This window comes from Halichoerus grypus, chromosome 4 (genome assembly GCF_964656455.1).
Source record: "Halichoerus grypus chromosome 4, mHalGry1.hap1.1, whole genome shotgun sequence".
NCBI classification, from domain to species: Eukaryota; Metazoa; Chordata; class Mammalia; order Carnivora; family Phocidae; genus Halichoerus; species Halichoerus grypus.
Genome location: NC_135715.1, coordinates 79,826,113 through 79,843,543, shown reverse-complemented (window position 1 = coordinate 79,843,543; position 17,431 = coordinate 79,826,113). Strand labels below are relative to the sequence as shown.

The 17,431-nt window shown below is 38.5% G+C and overlaps 1 protein-coding gene across 2 annotated transcripts in view; it reads left to right on the top strand.

Moving 5' to 3' along the window:
- The window catches only part of RNF17 (ring finger protein 17), a 147,017-nt gene that overhangs the window by 114,265 nt on the left and 15,321 nt on the right, over nucleotides 1-17,431 (top strand). For both annotated transcript variants that reach the window (XM_036097134.2, XM_078070617.1), the window contains exons 30-31: nucleotides 23-79; nucleotides 3,503-3,619. In XM_036097134.2, coding sequence (XP_035953027.2) covers nucleotides 23-79; nucleotides 3,503-3,619 — 174 coding nt within the window. The remainder of the gene's footprint in view (nucleotides 1-22; nucleotides 80-3,502; nucleotides 3,620-17,431) is intronic.

The following is a 17,431-nucleotide window of genomic DNA, read 5'->3' as shown; positions in this document are numbered from 1 at the left end:
TAACAATACTATATTATTTCAGAAACTAACAGATTACAATAAAAAGTACGAGGATGAAAGATGGGAAATAAGATTTGAGGTAAGTTTCAATCCAAATATTTTGGAAACTTTGGACATTTCATCAGTACAAAGATCTAATATAAGATCAGGAAGAAAGTGATTTCTTTTATAATGGCTTTATTGAGATATAATTTACGTACTATAAAATTTACCTTTTTAAAGTGTACAATACAGTGGTTTTTAGTATATTCAGAGTTGTGCAATCATCACAGCTATTTAACTCCACATTTCATCATCCCAAAAAGAAGCCCCATACCAAGAGGAGTCACTTCCCATTTTTCCCTTTCCCAGTGTCCTGGAAACCACTAATCTTCTGTCTCTCTGGATTTGCCGATTTTAGACATTTTATATAAAGAGAATCATATAATACATAGCCCTTTGTAACTGGCTTCTTTCAATGGAATGACATTTTCAAGTTTCATTCATGTTGTAGTGTAGTATGTATCCTTATTGCTGAATAATATTCCATTTACCACATTTATGCATTCATCTGTTTATGGACAGTTGGGTTTCTCCGTTTTTGCAATTGTGAATAACGTTGTGAACATTTGCATACAAGTTTTTATGTAGGTATCTGTTTTCCCTTCTCTTTTGGTATGGACCTAATTCCTACTAGTGGAATTGCTGAGTCATATGGTGATTCTGTTTACCATTTTAAGGAACTACAAAACTGTTTTCCAAAAGGCATGCACCATTTTACTTTTATACCAGGAATGTACAAGGTTCCATTTTTTTTCCCATATCCTTATCAATACCTGTTACCTGACTTTTTCCCCAGCCATCCTAGGAGAGGTATAAAGTAGTATTTCATTGTGGTTTTTTGATTTGCTTTTCTCTCATGAATGATGATGGTGAGCATCTTTTCATATGCTCTTTGGCCATTTATATATTTTCTTTGAAGATATCTCTGTTCAAGTACTTTGCCCAGGATTTGACACCAAAAGCAAAGCCAACAGAAACAAAATTTAACAAGTGGGACTACGTCAAACCAAGAAGTTTCTGCACAACAAAGGAAACCATCAACAAAATAAAAAGGTGGCGTACAGATGGGAGGAAATACTTGCAAATCATATATCTGATAAAGCATTAATATCCAAAATGTATAAAGAATTCTACAACTCAATAGTAAAAAATAAACAATCTGATTAAAAAGTGGGCAGAGGAACTAAATAGACATTTTTTCGAAGAAGACATACAAATAGCCCACAGGTACATGAAAAGGTGCTCGATATCATTAATCATCAGGGAAATGCAAATTAAAACCTCAGTGTGGTATCACCTTACATATATTAGAATGGCCATCATTGAAAAGACAAGAGATAAGAAGTGCTGGCGAGGACGTGGAGAAAAGGGAACACTTGTGCGCCAGTAGTGGGAATGTAAATTGGTACAACCATTACAGAAAACAGTATGGAGGTTCTTCAAAAAATTAAAAATAGAATTATCATTCTCAATTTCACTTCTAGGTATATATTCAAAGGAAACAAATCACTGTCTTCAAGAAATAACTGCACCCCTATGTCCATTGCAGCATTATTTACAATAGCAAGACATGGAAACAACCTAAGTGTCCATCAGTGGATGAATAGATAAAGATGTGGGGTGTGTATGTTACACACACATATATCTTTACACAGTGAAATAGTGTTCTATTCAGCCATAAAAAGGAAATCCTGCCATTTGTGAAAACATGGATGGACGTTGAAGGCATTATGCAAAGTGAAATAAGTCAAATACTATATGATCTCACTAATATGTGGAATCTTAAAAAAACTGAACTCAGATACAGAGAACAGTTTGGTGATTGCCAGGGATGGTGGGTGGGGGAAGTGGGTGAAGGCAATCAAAAGATAAAAAACTTCCAGTTATAAATAAGTCCTGGGGATGTAAGATACAACATGATGATTATAGTTAACACTTTATTATATATTTGAAAGTTGCTAAGAGAGATCTTAAATGTTTTCATCAGAAAAAAAAGTTTTGGAACTGTTACGAGGTTATTGATGTTAACTAAACTTGTGGTCAGTTCACAGTTATAGACATATACTAAATTATTATGTTGTATGCCTTGCACTAATACAGTGTTATGTGTCAATTATATCTCAATAAAACCAGAAAAAGTGGAAAATAAAAACAGAAACAAATGAAAAAAATCCTCTGCCCATTTTTAGTTGGGTTGATTATGTTGAATTGTAAGAGTTCTTTATATATTCTGTATACAAGTCCCTTATCAGATACATGATTTGCAGATATTTCCTCCCATTCTGTGAGTTGTCTTTTCACTTTGTTAATGGTATTCTTTAAAGCACCAAAGTTTTGGGGGTTTTTTAAAGATTTTATTTATTTATTTGAGAGAGAGAGAGAGAGTGAGCATGAGTGGGACGGAGGGGCAAAAGGAGAGGGAGAAGCAGACTCCCTGCTGAGCAGGGGCTCCCATCCCAGGACCCTGAGATCATGACCTGAACCAAAGGCAGATGCTTAACCAACTGAGCCACCCAGGTTTTTAGCCACCCAGCACCAAAGTTTTTAATCTTGATGAAGTCTAGTATATATGCTTTTTTCTTTATCCACTTGTGCTTTTTGGTGCAGGAAGTAAGAGTTTTAATGAAAGTTCTAATTATTTATAAGTAGAATTTTATTCCTGTGGTTATAAAAATAACTAAAGTGTTTTGTAACAAATTAGTCATATAGCAGTTGGTAGTCACTTTTTGCTGAATTCTACTAAGTGGTTCAGATAGGTTTTGTTCTGTTTTGCCACCAGTTTGGAAATGTAAATAGTAATAAATTAATCTAATTTGAATGTGATTATTTAACTTTTTATGCTAATTATCATATTTAAGACTCTTAAAACTTTCTTAAAGAAACACCATCCACATTTTTATATTTTTGCTTTAAACAATGCCGACTGCCAGGTTCCTCTTGGGAATCACATAACTTTTTATTATTTGTTATGTTTTTTTGGAGTTTAAAGAGAGCACACTTTTTTCTGATAATTTTAGCTTAAATCTTCTTCTGGCATTTCATATATTATTTTTTACTATAAAATATGTACATATTCTAAAATTAAATGGAACACTATAGAAATGTGAATAGAAAAATGTCCCCCTTTCTATACCTCAGATATCCCGGTCCAACTAAGCAGTGGCAATTACTGTTAACTGTTAACCATTCTTCTAGAGTTTTATGTGTATATGTAAATATGTATACATAAATAAATATTTATATGAGTGTTTTAACACAGATTTTTTTTTAATTGGGGGGAGTTAAAGATCTTTACTCCCATTTTGGTGCTACTAAAATAAAATCATTTTGTGGTATTCATTATCTAAGAGAGCTTGCTTTCTGCTAATTGAAAATAAATTGGCAGTGTAATGAATTTTAATAATGTATTGGATTTCTGTAATAGTCATTCTGAAATTTGAATTTATTTGTGGTGCTTTAGGAATTGCTTTTGTCTGAAACAGAGACTCCTATTTTACCACCGTATTTGCCTTCATCTCTGCCTCCCCCAGAAGAACTCTACGCTGTTCAAGTTAAGCACGTTGTCTCACCTAATGAAGTATGTAATCTAAATGATTTGTTGTTGGTTAAAAATATAACAGGAAATCTTGGTCTTAAACTCTAGGATTGACTCTTTATGATCCCATCCTCCCTTTTTTTCAAATTTTATTTAAATTCTAATTAGTTAACATATAGTGTAATATTAGTTTTGGGAGTAGAATTTAGTGATTCATCACTTAGATATAACACCCAGTGCTCATTGTAACAAGTGCCCTCCTTAATACCCATCACCCATTTATCCCATCCCCTGCCCACCTCTCTCCAACCATCAGTTTGTTCTCTATAGTTAAGAGTCTCTTACAGTTTGCTTCCCTCACTCATTTTTCCCCTTCCCGTATGTTCATCTGTTTGGTTTCTTAAATTCCACATATGAGTGAAATCATATATTTGTCTTTCTCTGACTGACTTATTTCACTTAGCATAATACACTCTAGCTCCATCCACGTCATTGCAAATGGCAAGATTTCATTCTTTTGATGGCTGACTAATATTCTATTGTAAATATCACATCTTTATCCATTCATCAGTCAATGGACATTTGGGCTCTCTCCACAGTTTGGCTGTTGTTGATAACGCTGCTATAAACATCAGAGTGCATGTACCCCCTTCAAATCTATATTTTTGTATCCTTCGGGTAAATACTTACAATTGCTGGATCCTAAGGTAGCTCTACTTTTAACTTTTTGAGGAACCTCCATACTGTTTTCCAGAGTGGCTGCACCAGTTTGCATTCCCACCAATAGGGTAAGAGGGTTCCCCTTTCTCTGCATCCTTGCCAGCATCTGTTGTTCCCTGCATTGTTAGTTTTAGCCATTCTGACTGGTGTGAGGTGATATCTCATTGTGGTTTTGATTTGTATTTTCCTGATGATGAGTGATGTTGAGCCTCTTTTCATGTGCCTGTTAGCCATCTGTATTTTCTTTGGAAAAATGCCTGTTAATGTCTCTACCCATTTCTTAACTGGATTGTTTGTTTTTTGGGTGTTGAGTTTGATAATTTCCTTATAGATATTGGATACTAACCCTTCATCAGATGTCATTTGCAAATATCTTCTCCTATTCTGTAGGCTGCCTTTTAGGTTTGTTGATCATTTCCTTCACTGTGCAGAAGCTTTTTATCTTGATGAAGTCCCAATAGTTCATTTTTGCTTTTGTTCCCTTGCCACCAGAGAGAGATGTGTCTAGTAAGAATTTGCTAGGTCAGGGTCAAAGAGATTGCTGCCTGTGTAGTCCTCTAGGATTTTGATGGCTTCCTGTCTCACATTTAGACCTTTGAATTTATTCTTGTGTATGGTGTAAGAAAGTAGTCCAGTTTCATTCTTCTGCATGTGGCTGTCCAGTTTTCCCAACACCATTTGTTGAAGACACTGTCTTCTTTCAATTGGATATTCTTTCCTGCTTTGTCAAAGATTAGTTGACCATACAGTTGTGGGTCCATTTCTGGGTTTTCTGTTCTGTTCCATTGATCTATGTGTCTATTTTTGTGCCAGGACCATCCTGTTTTGATTACTACAGCTCTGTAATATGACTTGAAGTCCAGAATTGTGATGCCTCCAGGTTTGCTTTTCTTTTTCAAGATTGCTTTGGCTATTCGGGCTCTTTTGTGGTTCCATACAAATTTTAGGATTGTTTGTTCTAGCTCTGAAAAATGCTGGTGGTATTTTGCAATGAATGTGTAGATTGCTTTGGGTAGTATAAACATTTTAACAGTAGTTGTTCTTCCAATCCATGAGCATGGAATGTTTTTCCATTTCTTTGTGTCATTCTTAAATTTCTTCCATAAGTGTTCTATAGTTTTCAAAGTACAGATCTTTTACTTCTTTGGTTAGGTTTATTCCTAGGTATCTTACGGGTTTTGGTGCAGTTGTAAATGGGATCGATTCCTTGATTTCTTTTTTTGCTGCTTCATTATTGGTGTATGGAAATGCAGCAGATTTCTGTACATTGATTTTATATCCTGCAACTTTGCTGAATTCATATATTAGTTTTAGCAATTTTTTGGTAGAGTCTTTCAGGTTTTCTACATAGAGTATCATGTCGTCTGCAAATTGTGAGAGTTTGACTATTTTGCCAATTTGGATGCCTTTTTTCTTTTTTTAATAAATTTTTATTTATTTGAAAGAGACAGCAGAGTAAGAGGGGGAGCATGAGCAGAGGGGAGGGGCAGAGGGAGAGGGAGAAACAGACTCCCCACTGAGCAGGGAGCAGGACATGGGCCTTAATCCCAGGACCCTGGGATTATGACCTGAGCCGAAGACAGATGCTTAACAGACACATCTGGGTGGTGCCCTTGGATGCCTTTTGTTTTTGTTGTCTGATTGCTGAGGCTAAGATTTCCAGTACTATGTTAAATAGTAATGGTGAGAGTGGACATCCCTATCTTGTTCCTGACAGTAGAGGAAAAGCTCTCAGTTTTTCCACATTGAGGATGATATTAGTTGTGGGTCTTTTGTATATGGTCTTTATGATGTTGAGGTATGTTCCACCTATCTTTGTTGAGGGTTTTTATCAAGAAAAGATGCTGTTAACAGCTAGGGTAACTGAGGCAGAAAAGCGAATAAGCAACCTGGAAGACAATATAATAAATAAAAAGGGAAAAGAGGAGGCCAGGGAAAAACAACTCAGAATCCATGAAAATAGAATCAGAGAAATAAGTGACACCATGAAGTGTTCCAATGTCAGAATAATTGGAATCCCGGAGGGAGTGGAGAGAGAGAGAGGACTAGAAGATGTATTTGAGCAAATCATAGTTGAGAACTTCCCTAATCTGGGGAATGAAACAAACATTTGTGTCCTAGAGGCAGAGAGGACCCGTCCTAAGATCAAGGAAAACAGGCAGACACCCCGGCATGTAATAGTAAAACTTGCAAATCTTAGAACCAAGGAAACCATCTTAAGGGCAGTTAGGGGGAAGAGATTCCTTACGTACAGAGGGAGGAACATCAGAATAACGTCAGACCTATCCACAGAGACCTGGCAAGCCAGAAAGGCCTGGCAAGACATATTCAGGGTACTAAATGAGAAGAACATGCAGCCAAGAATATTTTATCCAGCAAGGCTTTCATTTAGAATGGATGGAGAGATGCAGAGCTTCCATGACCAGCAGAAACTGAAAGAATCTGTGACCACTAAGCCGGCCCTGCAAGAAATATTAAGGGGGGTTCTATAAAAGGAGAAAGACCCCAAGAGTGATCTACAACAGCAGTTTACAGGGACAATCTATAAAAACAACGTCTTCACAGGCAACATGATGACAATAAATTCATATCTTTCAATAATCACTCTCAACGTGAATGGCCTAAACGCTCCCATAAAACGGCACAGGGTTACAGATTGGATAAAAAGACAGGACCCATCCATATGCTGTCTACAAGAGACTCATTTTGAACCTAAAGATACATCCAGACTGAAAGTGAAGGGATGGAGATCCATCTTCCATGCCAATGGACCTCAGAAGAAAGCTGGTTAGCAATTCTTATATCAGACAAATTAGATTTTAAACTAAAATCTGCAGTTAGAGACACAGAAGAACACTATATCATTCTTAAAGGGTCTATCCAACAAGAAGATCTAACAATTGTAAATATCTATGCCCCCAACATGGGAGCAGCCATCTACATAAGCCAACTGTTAACCAAAATAAAGAGTCATATTGATAACAATACGTTAATTGTAGGAGACCTCAATACTCCACTCTCAGCAATGGACAGATCATCTAAGCAGAAAATCAACAGGGAACAAGAGCTTTGAATGATACATTGGACCAGATGGACCTCAAAGATATTTACAGAACATTCCACCCTAAAACAACAGAATACTCATTCTTCTCGAGCACACATGGAACTTTCTCCAGAATAGACCATATACTGGGTCACAAATCAGGTCTCAACCGATACCAAAAGATTGAGATTATTCCCTGCATATTATCAGACCACAATGCTCTAAAACTGGAACTCAATCACAAGAAAAAATTTGGCAGAAATTCAAACACTTGGAAGCTAAAGACCACTCTGCTCAAGAATGTTTGGGTCAACCAGGAAATCAAAGAAGAACTTAAACATTTCATGGAAACCAATGAGAATGAAAACACATCAATCCAAAACCTATGGGATACTGCAAAGGGGGAAATACATAGCCATCCAAGCCTCACTCAAAAAAATAGAAAAATCCCGAATTCACCAACTAACTCTACACCTTAAAGAACTAGAGAAAAAGCAACAAATGACGCCTAAGCCACGCATTAGAAGAGAAATAATTAAAATTAGAGCAGACATCAATGAATTAGAAACCAGAAACACAGTAGATCAGATCAACGAAACTAGAAGTTGGTTCTTTGAAAGAATTAATAAGATCGATAAACCACTGGCCAGACTTATGCAAAAGGAAAGAGAAAGGACCCAAATTAATAAAATTATGAATGAAAGGGGAGAGATCACGACTAACACCAAGGAAATAGAAACAGTTATTAGAAATTATTATCAACAACTATATGCCAATAAACTGAGCAATCTGGATGAAATGGAGGCCTTCCTGGAAACCTATAAGCTGCCAAGACTGAAATAGGAAGAAATTGACAACCTGAATAGGCTAATAACCAGTAACGAGATTGAAGCCGTGATCAAAAACCTCCCAAAAAACAAGAGTCCAGGGCCTGATGGATTCCCTGGGGAATTCTACCAAACATTCAAAGAAGAAATAATACCTATTCTACTGAAGCTGTTTCAAAAAATAGAAACAGAAGGAAAGCTTCCAGACTCAATTCTATGAGGCCAGCATTACCTTAATCCCCAAACCAGGCAAAGACCCCATCAAAAAGGAGAATTTCAGACCGATATCCCTGATGAATATGGATTCCAAAATCCTCTACAAAATCCTAGCTAATAGGATCCAACAATACATTAAAAAGATCATCCACCACGACCAAGTGGGATTTATCCCCGGGATGCAAGGGTGGTTCAACATTCGCAAATCAGTCAATGTGATAGAACACATTAATAAGAGGAGGGAGAAGAACCATATGGTCCTCTCAATTGATGCAGAAAAAGCATTTGACAAAATACAACATCCTTTCCTGATTAAAACTCTCCAGAATATAGGGATAGAGGGAACATTCCTCAAGTTCATAAAATCCATCTATGAAAAACCCACAGCGAATATGATCCTCAATGGGGAAAAGCTGAGAGCCTTTCCCTTAAGATCAGGAACACGTCAAGGGTGCCCACTCTCACCACTATTGTTCAACATAGTACTAGAAGTCCTAGCAACAGCAATCAGACAACAAAAAGAAATAAAAGGTATTCAAATTGGCAAAGAAGAAGTCAAACTCTCTCTTTTCGCAGACGACATGATACTTTATGTGGAAAACCCAAAAGACTCCACCCCCAAATTACTAGAACTCATACAGCAATTCAGTAATGTGGCAGGATACAAAATCAATGCACAGAAATCGGTTGCTTTCTTATACACTAACAACGCAACTGTAGAAAGAGAAATTAGAGAAACGGTTCCATTTACAATAGCACCAAAACCCGTAAGATACCTTGGAATAAACCTAACCAAAGAGGTAAAGGATCTATACTCTAGGAACTACAAAATACTCATGAAAGAAATTGAAGAAGACATAAAAAGATGGAAAAATATTCCATGCTCATGGATCGGAAGAATAAACATTGTTAAAATGTCTGTGCTGTCCAGAGCAATCTATACCTTCAGTGCCATCCCGATCAAAATTCCAATGACATTTTTCAAAGTGCTGGAACAAACAATCCTAAAATTTGTATGGAATCAGAAAAGACCCCGAATCGCCAAGGAAATGTTGAAAAAGAAAAACAAAGCTGGGGGCATCACGTTGCCTGATTTCAATCTATATTACAAAGCTGTGATCACCAAGACAGCATGGTACTGGCGCAAAAACAGACATATAGACCAATGGAACAGAATAGAGAACCCCAATATGGACCCTCAACTCTATGGTCAAATAATCTTTGACAAAGCAGGAAAAAACATGCAATGGAAAAAAGACAGTCTCTTCAATAAATAGTGCTGGGAAAATTGGACAGCCACATGCAGAAGAATGAAACTCGACCATTCTCTAACACCATTCACAAAGATAAACTCAAAGTGGATGAAAGACCTCAATGTGAGACAGGAATCCATCAAAATCCTAAAGGAGAACATAGGCAGTAGCCTCTTTGACATCGGCCACAGCAACTTCTTTCAAGATACATCTCCAAAAGCTAGTGAAACAAAAGCAAAAATGAACTTTTGGGACTTCATCAAGATAAAAAGCTTCTGCATAGCAAAGGAAACAGTCAACAAAGAGGCAACCCACAGAATGGGAGAAGATATTTGCAAATGACACTACAGATAAAGGGCTGGTATCCAAGATCTATAAAGAACTTCTCAAACTCAACACCCAAAAAACAAATAAGTCAAAAAGTGGGCAGAAGATATGAAAAGACACTTCTCTGAAAAAGACATACAAACGGCCAGCAAACACACGGAAAAATGTTCATCATCATTAACCATCAGGGAAATCCAAATCAAAACCACATTGAGATACCCCACCTTACACCAGTTAGAATGGCAAAAATGGACAAGGCAAGAAACAACAAATGTTGGAGAGGTTGTGGAGAAAGGGGAACCCTCTTACACTGTTGGTGGGAATGCAAGTTGGTACAGCCACTTGGGAAAACAGTGTGGAGGTTCCTCAAAAATTTAAAAATAGAGCTACCCTATGACCCAGCAATTGCACTACTGGGTATTTACCCCAAAGACACAGATGTAGTGAAAAGAAGGGCCATATGCACCCCAATGTTCATAGCAGCAATGTCCGCAATAGCCAAACTGTGGAAGGAGCCGAGATGCCCTTCAACAGATGAATGGATAAAGAAGATGTGGTCCATATATACAATGGAATATTACTCAGCCATCAGAAAGGATGAGTACCCAACTTTTACATCAACATGGGTGGGACTGGAGGAGATTATGCTAAGTGAAGTAAGTCAAGCAGAGAAAGTCAATTATCATATGGTTTCACTTATTTGTGGAACATAAGGAATAGCATGGAGGACATTAGGAGAAGGAAGGGAAAAATGGGGGGGGGGGAATTGGAGGGAGAGATGAACCATGAGAGACTATGGACTCTGAGAAACAAACAGGGTTTTAGATGGGAGGGGGGAGGGGGGATTGGTTAGCCCGGTGATGGGTATTAAGGAGGGCACGTACTGCATGGAGCACTGGGTGTTATACAAAAACAATGGATCGTGGATCACCACATCAAAAACCAGTGATGTATGGTGACTAACATAATAAAATTAAAAAAAAAAAAAAAGATGCTGTATTTTGTCAAATGCTTTTGCTACATCTATTGAGAGGATCATATGGTTCTTATCCTTTCTTTTATGTGGTGTATCACATTGATTGATTTGCAAATATTGAACCACCCCTGTAGCCCAGGAATAAATCCCACTTGATTGTGGTGAATAATTCTTTTAATGTACTGTTGGATTCAGTTTGCTAGTATCTTGTTGATAATTTTTGCATCCATGTTCATCAGGGGTATTGGCCTGTAATTCTCCTGTTTAGTGGGGTCTTTGGTTTTAGAACAGGGTAATGCTGGCCTCATGGAAGAAGTTTGGAGTTTTCCTTCCATTTCTGTTAATTGGGAAGAATAGGTATTAACTCTTCTTTAAATGTCTGATAGAATTCCACTGGGAAACCACCTAGTCCTGGACTTTGGTTTGTTAGGAGATTTTTTATTACTGATTTAATTTCTTTACTGGTATGGGTCTGTTCAAATTTTTTATTTCTTCCTGTTTTAGTTTTGGTAGTTTATATATTTCTAGGAATTTATCCATTTCTTCCAGATTGCCCAGTTTGTTGGCATATAATTTTTCATAATATTCTCTTATAATTATTTGTAGTTCTGTGGTGTTGGTTGTGATCTGTCCTCTTTCATTATTTATTTAGGTCCTTTCTCTTTTCCTTTTGATAAGTCTGGCTAGGGCGTTTATAAATTGTATTAATTCTTTCAAAGAACCAGCTCTTAGTTTTGTTGATCTGTTCTACTGGTTTTTTGTTTTGTTTTGTTTCTGTATCATTTATTTCTGCTCTAATCTTAATTATTTCTCTTCTTCTACTGACCTTAGATTTGCTGCTCCTTTTCTCCCTCCTTGAGGTATAAGGTTAGGTTGTTTATTTGAGACTTTTCTTGCTTCTTGAGGTAGACCTGTATTGCAATATACGTCCCTTTTAGGACCGCTTTTGCTGCATCCCAAAGGTTTTGGACTGTCATGTTTTCATTTTCATTTGCTTACATCTATTTTTTTATTTCTCAATTTCCTGGTTAACCCATTTATTCTTTAGTAGGATGTTCTTTAATCTCCATGTATTTGTGATCTTTCCATATTTTTTCTTGTGGTTAACTTCAAGTTTCGTAGTATTGTGGTCTGAAAATATGCATGGTATGACCTCGATCTTTTTGTACTTGTTGAAGGCTGATTTGTGACCCAGTATGTGATCTATTCTGGAGAATGTTACATGTGCACTCAAAAAGAATGTGTCTTCTGCTGTTTGAGGATGAAATGTTCTGAATATATCTGTTAAGTCCACCTGGTCCAGTGGGTCATTCAAAGCCATTGTTTCCTTGTTGATTTTCTGCTTAGGTGATCTGTCCATTGCAGTAAGTGGGGTGTTAAAGCCCTCTACTATTATTGTATTACTATCAATGAGTTTCTTTATGTTTGTTATTAATTGCTTTATATATTTGGGTGCTCCCAAGGTGGGGGCATAAATATTTATAATTGTTAGATCTTCTTGTTGGATACACCCCTTAATTATGACATAGTGCCCTTCTTCATCTCGTGTTACAGTCTGGTTTAAAATCTAGTTTGACTAATATAAGTATGGCTACTCTGGTTTTCTTTAGATATGTTAGATGGTTCTCCATCCTCTCACTTTCTACTGACAGGTGTCTTTAGGTCTAAAATGAGTCTTTTATAGGCAGCATATAGACAGGTCTTGTTTTTTAATCCATTCTGATGTCCTGTGTCTTTTGATTGGAGCATGTGGTCCATTTACATTCAGAGTGATGATTGATACGAATTTACTGCCATTGTGCTACCTGTAAAGTTGGTGTTTCTGGTGATGTTTTCTTTCCTTCCTAGTCTTTGTTGTTTTTGGTCCTTTTTTTCTCCACTCAAAGAATCCCCTTTAATATTCTTGCAGGGCTGGTTTAGTGGTCGTGAACTCTTGGGTTTTTTTCTGGGAAACTCTTTATCTCTCCTTCTATTCTGAATGAGAGACAACCTTGCTGGAGTTGGCTGCATATTTTTCCCATTCAGCACATTGAATATATCCTGTCATTGTCTTCTGGCCTGCCAAGTTTCTGTGGACAGATCTGCTGCAAACCTTATCCATCTTCCCTTGTAGGTTAAGATTTTTTTTCCCTTACTGCTTTCAGGATTCTTTCCTTGTCTATTTTATGAATTTGACTATGATATGTCTTGGTGATGGCTGGCTTTTGTTGAATTTAATGGGAGATCTCTGTGCTTCTTAGATTTTAGTGTCTGTTTCCTTCCCAGCTTAGGGAAGTTTTCAGCTACAATTTGCTCAAATACACCTTCTGCCCGCTTTTCTCTCTCTTCTTCTGGGACTGCTATGATATGAATATTATTAAGCTTTAAGGAGTCGCTGAGTTCCCTAAGTCTATATTTGTGATCCAATACCTTTCTTTCCCTCTTCTTTTCAGCTTCATTATTTTCCATAATTTTATTTTTTATATCACTGATTCGTTCCTCTGCTTTGTCCATCCTCATAGTCAAGGCATCCAGTCAAATTTTGGCCTGACTAGTTTTTAGTTCTTTTATTTCTGCAGTAAGGAATTTTCTAGTGTCTTCTATGCGTTTTTTAAGCCCAGCTACTATCCTTACAAGTTTCACACAGCTTACTTATATCTGTATTGATTAAATCCCTGGCTGTTAGTTCTTTCTTTTGGGGTGAATCCCTCAATCTTGTCATTTTGTTTAGGTTACTGTTTTTTTGTATGATTGTTAGGAAAGCCTGTCATACTCCTGCTTCTGAGAGTAATCGCTATATTAAGAAGAGGTCCAAAAAAAGGCGGGGGGATCCTATATCACTCTGTTGTTGTGTTTTGATGCTCTTACCCTCACGTCAGTCCTCTGCAGAGTTTTTCCTTGCCTGCAGTGGGGGGTGTTTGGACCTTGTCCACCGTGTGGCAAGTTTTAACTAGGTGTGTCTTGGTCTGCTTGTTAAAAGAAACTAGATCCAAAAAAGAAGAAGCAGCTAGATACTATTTCCCCTAGAACGAAGCTTTGCAGCACTCTATGATCAGTAGACTTGGTGCATGTGAGGGGTTTGTGCTGGTTTTTCTAGGGGAGGGACCTGCTGCACTGATTCTCAGGCTGATTTGCCCTAGTGGAGATGCACCTGCAGGGCACGGGGGCACAGGGCTTGGTGGTCTCCACTGAGGGGGGTGCTGTGTTGCTCCCTGAGGTCAGTCAGTGCTGATGGAGGGGGGAGGGAGGAATGGCATCGCCCTGCTCTCTCATCCCCGGCATAGGGAGCTCAAGCCTCCCACTCTTCTGGAAGCCCTCACAGAAGAGCAAACAATCACCCATCTTGTGCCCCCGGCTTCTGTTAGATCCCTGCTTTCACCCTGTCTGTGTCGGAGCTGTCTGCCTGTCAGGTGGCACAGCACTCCTGTGTTTTATCTCAGGAATGTGGCTGAGTTTCAAAACTCCAAATTTTATGGACCCGCACTGATCCTCTTGGGGAGGGTCTTGCCATGCTTTTGCCATTTGCCAGTTTGTCCCAGAAAAGTGGTTGCTTGACAATGAGATTGTTTGGAGTCTATGGTAAAGTGTAGCAAAAAGCTGGCACCAAGGCTTGCTGCCCTCAGCTGGTGTCTCTCTTCCTATGTTAGGGAACGGGGCAGCACATTGGCACCACCAGTTCTGTCCCTAGAAAAGCCATTTCACCACTCCCAGATGCACTCCAAGAAGGGAAACTGTTTCTCCCCGTATGACCTAGAGGATCCTCAGACCATGCTGCCTGCTCCAGAGTCTCTGCCTTCCTTCCCAGTAGGAGTACCACTAAGCCCACCAGGCATGACCTCAGTAGCAGACTTCTAAAACTTCAGACTTTGCACTGTGCTGCTTATAGTAATCTGCGGGAATCCACGCTTCTCCTTTTCCCAGTCAGTAGTTTTGGGGAAGAGTTTTTCTTGTGTAGTCCCCTACATGCTGCTTCACTCTTCTCCTCCCTCTCTCTTTCTCTCTCTCTCCGCAATCAGGGCTCCCTCCCCTCCACAGCACCCGCAGTTCTTTTCTCCCATTAATCCACTCTCCGCAGCCCCTACCTTCCACAAGGTGGTCATTTTTCTACTTGTAGTTGTGCAGTTTTGTTCTCTCAGTCCTCAGATCAATTTCTTGGCTGTTCAGAATGATTTGATGTTTATCTAGCTGTGTTCAAGGGACAAGGCAAGCCCAGGGTCCTCCACTCTGCCATCTTAACTCCGCTTCCCATCTTCCTGATTTTAAATAATTGGTGACCTCCAGGATGCCCACTGTATAATTTCCTCTTCAGACATTTGTTAATAAAGCAAGTGTTTCATAAGCACTTGCTGGGTTTCCAGTGTTGTATTGTTGTATTGCTTTAGTCATATTTATATCAACATTTAGATTTTTTTAATTATTATGTTAATCACCATATACTACATCATTAGTTTTTGATGTAGTGTTCCATGATTCATTGTTTGCGTATAACACCCAGTGCTCCATGCAGAACATGCCCTCCTTACTACCCATTACCAGGCTAACCCATCCCCACGCCCCTCCCCTCTAGAACCCTGTTTGTTTTTCAGAGTCCATAGTCTCTCATGGTTCGTGTCCCCCTCTGATTTCCCCCTCTTCATTCTTCCCCTCCTGCTAGCTTCTTCTTTTTTTTTTTTTTTTAACATATAATGTATTATTTACTTCAGAGGTACAGGTCTGTGATTCAACAGTCTCACACAATTCACAGCGCTCACCATAGCACATACCCTCCCCAATGTCTATCACCCAGCCACCCCATCCGTTCCACCCCCCCACCACTCCAGCAACCCTCAGTTTGTTTCCTGAGATTAACAATTCCTCATATCAGTGAGGTCATATGATACATGTGTTTCTCTGATTGACTTATTTCGCTCAGCATAATACCCTCTAGTTCCAGCCACATTGTTGCAAATGGCAAGATTTCATTCCTTTTGATGGCTGCATAATATTCCATTGTGTGTGTGTGTGTGTGTGTGTATATATATATATATATATATATAAGATAAATCTTCTTTATCCATTCATCTGTCGATGGACATCTTGGCTCTTTCCACAGTTTGGCTACTGTGGACATTGCTGCTATAAACATCAGGGTGCACGTACCCCTTCAGCTCCCTAAATTTGTATCTTTGGGGCAAAGAGTGAGAGTTTGACTTCTTTGCCGATTTGGATGCCTTAACATTATATGTTAAAAAATAAATAAATACCCAGTAGTGCAATTGCTGGATCATACAGTAGCTCTATTTTCAACTTTTTGAGAAACCTCCATACTGTTTTCCAGAGTGGCTGCACCAGCTTGCATTCCCACCAACAGTGTAGGAGGGTTCCCCTTTCTCTGCATCCCCACCAACACCTGTCATTTCCTGACTTGTTAATTTTAGCCATTCTGACTGGTGTGAGGTGGTATCTCATTGAGGTTTTGATTTGGATTTCCCTGATGCCGAGTGATGCTGAGCACTTTTTCCTGTGTCGGCCATTTGGATGTCTTCTTTGGAAAAATGTCTGTTCATGTCTTCTGCCCATTTCTTGATTGGATCATTTGTTCTTTGGGTGTTGAGTTTAAGAAGTTCTTTATAGATTTTGGATACTAGCCCTTTATCTGATATGTCATTTGCAAATATCTTCTCCCATTCTGTCGGTTGTCTTTTGGTTTTGTTGACTGTTTCTTTTGCTGTACAAAAGCTTTTTATCTTGATGAAGTCCCAATAATTCATTGTTGCCCTTGCTTCCCTTGCCTTTGGCGATGTTTCTAGGAAGAAGTTGCTGCGGCTGAGGTCGAAGAGGTTGCTGCCTGTGTTCTCCTTTAGGATTTTGATGGACTCCTGTCTCACATTTAGTTCTTTCAACCATTTTGAGTCTTACTTTTGTGTGTGGTGTAAGGAAATGGTCCAGTTTCATTCTTTTGCATGTGGCTCTCCAATTTTCCCAACACCATTTGTTGAAGAGACTGTCTTTTTTCCGTTGGACATTCTTTCCTGCTTTGTCGAAGATTAGTTGACCATAGAGTTAAGGGTCCATTTCTGGGCTCTCTATTCTGTTCCATTGATCTATGTGTCTGTTTTTGTGCCAGTACCATACTGTCTTGATGATGACAGCTTTGTAATAGAGGTGGAAGTCCGGAATTGTGATGCTGCCAGCTTTGCTTTTCTTTTTCAACATTCCTCTGGCTATTCGGGGTCTTTTCTGGTTCCATACGAATTTTAGGATTATATGTTCCATTTCTTTCAAAAAAGTGAATGGTATTTTGATAGGGATTGCATTAAATATGTAGATTGCTCTAGGTGGCATTGGCATCTTCACAATATTTGTTCTTCCAATCCATGAGCGTGGAACGTTTTTCCATTTCTTTCTGTCTTCCTCAATTTCTTTCATGAGTATTTTATAGTTTTCTGAGGACAGATTCTTTGCCTCTTTGGTTAGATCTATTCCTAGGTATCTTATGGTTTTGGGTGCAATTGTAAATGGGATCAACTCCTT